Source organism: Vipera ursinii, assembly GCF_947247035.1.
Source record: "Vipera ursinii genome assembly, chromosome: 6".
NCBI lineage: Eukaryota > Metazoa > Chordata > Lepidosauria > Squamata > Viperidae > Vipera > Vipera ursinii.
Window position 1 is genome coordinate 66,667,099 of NC_139515.1, and position 1,383 is coordinate 66,668,481.

Sequence of the window (1,383 nt, forward strand, 5' to 3'; positions counted from 1 at the left end):
TAATTATTATTCAGAATTACAGCATTATTGTCCAGTGTTCACTAAACCTGGGCAGAGTGTCTTAATAAGCATAATGTTATTACAAGAGAGGTGGAAAAACACATCTGACTTTATTGTTGTCTTTAACTAAACCAAAAGAAAACAAAGATCACAAGTCAATAATGTTTCCAATTTTAGAAAAGATAGTTCAGTCATAAAATATGCAATAATATAAATAAGGAAATGTTAGGAACAATGTTATATTTTTCTTACATAAACACCTGAAGATTGCCAAGAATGAATTATACTGGAAACAGTCTTCTCAATATCTTTTCCCACTCTTTTGCTAGAGATGAATTTTTGTCCTCCAGGTGATCCACCAAAAATTGGAAATTCTTTGTTTTGTTTTTTTTAAAGAGATTGATGGTTTATTTCTATAGACTGTTTTCCTAACTACAAACTTCCTCAAATTCACTGTAAGGAGATGAAGCTAATGAAGTTTTAGATTCTCCATCACTGTTGCATTCTCTTCTTAAACTAGGACCAGAAACTCCTGGTGCATCTGTAGCTGGAATGGCTGCCTTATTATTTGTTCCTAGAGGATGATATTCCAGCAAATTCTGAAGGTGTTTGATGTAAGTGATGGCAGCTCTCAAAGTCTCCACTTTGCTGAGACGCTTCTCAGCAAGCTCTTTGGGAAGATGGTCTCTGAGGCGTGCATAGCCTTCATTTACGCAACGAACCCTCTGCCTTTCCCTCTCATTCCTTTTCCGAATGAAAGCAGGCTCAAACGAGTAGTCATAAACTCCAACATACCCAGAAAAGGGTAAATAAGAGAATCTTCCTGAATACGCATTATAAGGTTGATGGTCCCAGTACGTTTGTCCAAAAGGAAGAGGGATGCCAAATGATTCTCTGAGTGGTAAACCATGAGAGCCGGTAACATGACTGCTTCCAAGGGATGCTGGTCCTGAACATGAGATCCTGTTCAAGAGCCCATCATCTTTCTTACTTCCCATCTTGAAGCAATTCAGAGGTCAGATTCCAGAATAGGCTTTTTGGAATTTATCCATTGAAGGAAAGGTCAAATACGCCAGATGTTCTGCTCCACAATTTGTGGTAATCAGAGAAGTAGGCATTGGCTTAAGGTCCATGGCAGTAAAAATGACCTGAAATTCCGCTCTTCTATCCACGTATCAGTTCTGTTCCTTAGTCTGTTATTAGTGAATGAGGATGCCTTCTAATTTATAAGCAGGCTTCTAGGAACATCACTCCACACTCTAAACCCAGGTCTTCCTCTGATCTTCATATTTCAAAAGATAATGAGAGGGTTCCTGTGTTTCTTTTCTTCAAGCTTGGATGTATGACTATAGAGATAAAACTAAACATAAATAATCTTCTAGG

At 37.8% G+C, this 1,383-nt stretch overlaps 1 protein-coding gene across 1 annotated transcript; it reads right to left on the reverse strand.

The window, feature by feature from the left end:
- Window positions 1–428: 428 nt before the first annotated feature.
- On the reverse strand, window positions 429–998 carry ASCL4 (achaete-scute family bHLH transcription factor 4; the record flags this gene model as incomplete). The annotated part of the gene is made up of 1 exon (XM_083365826.1): window positions 429–998. One exon carries the CDS (start codon window positions 996–998, stop codon window positions 429–431), a length of 570 nt encoding a protein of 189 aa, XP_083221952.1.
- Between the last annotated feature and the right edge of the window lie 385 nt (window positions 999–1,383).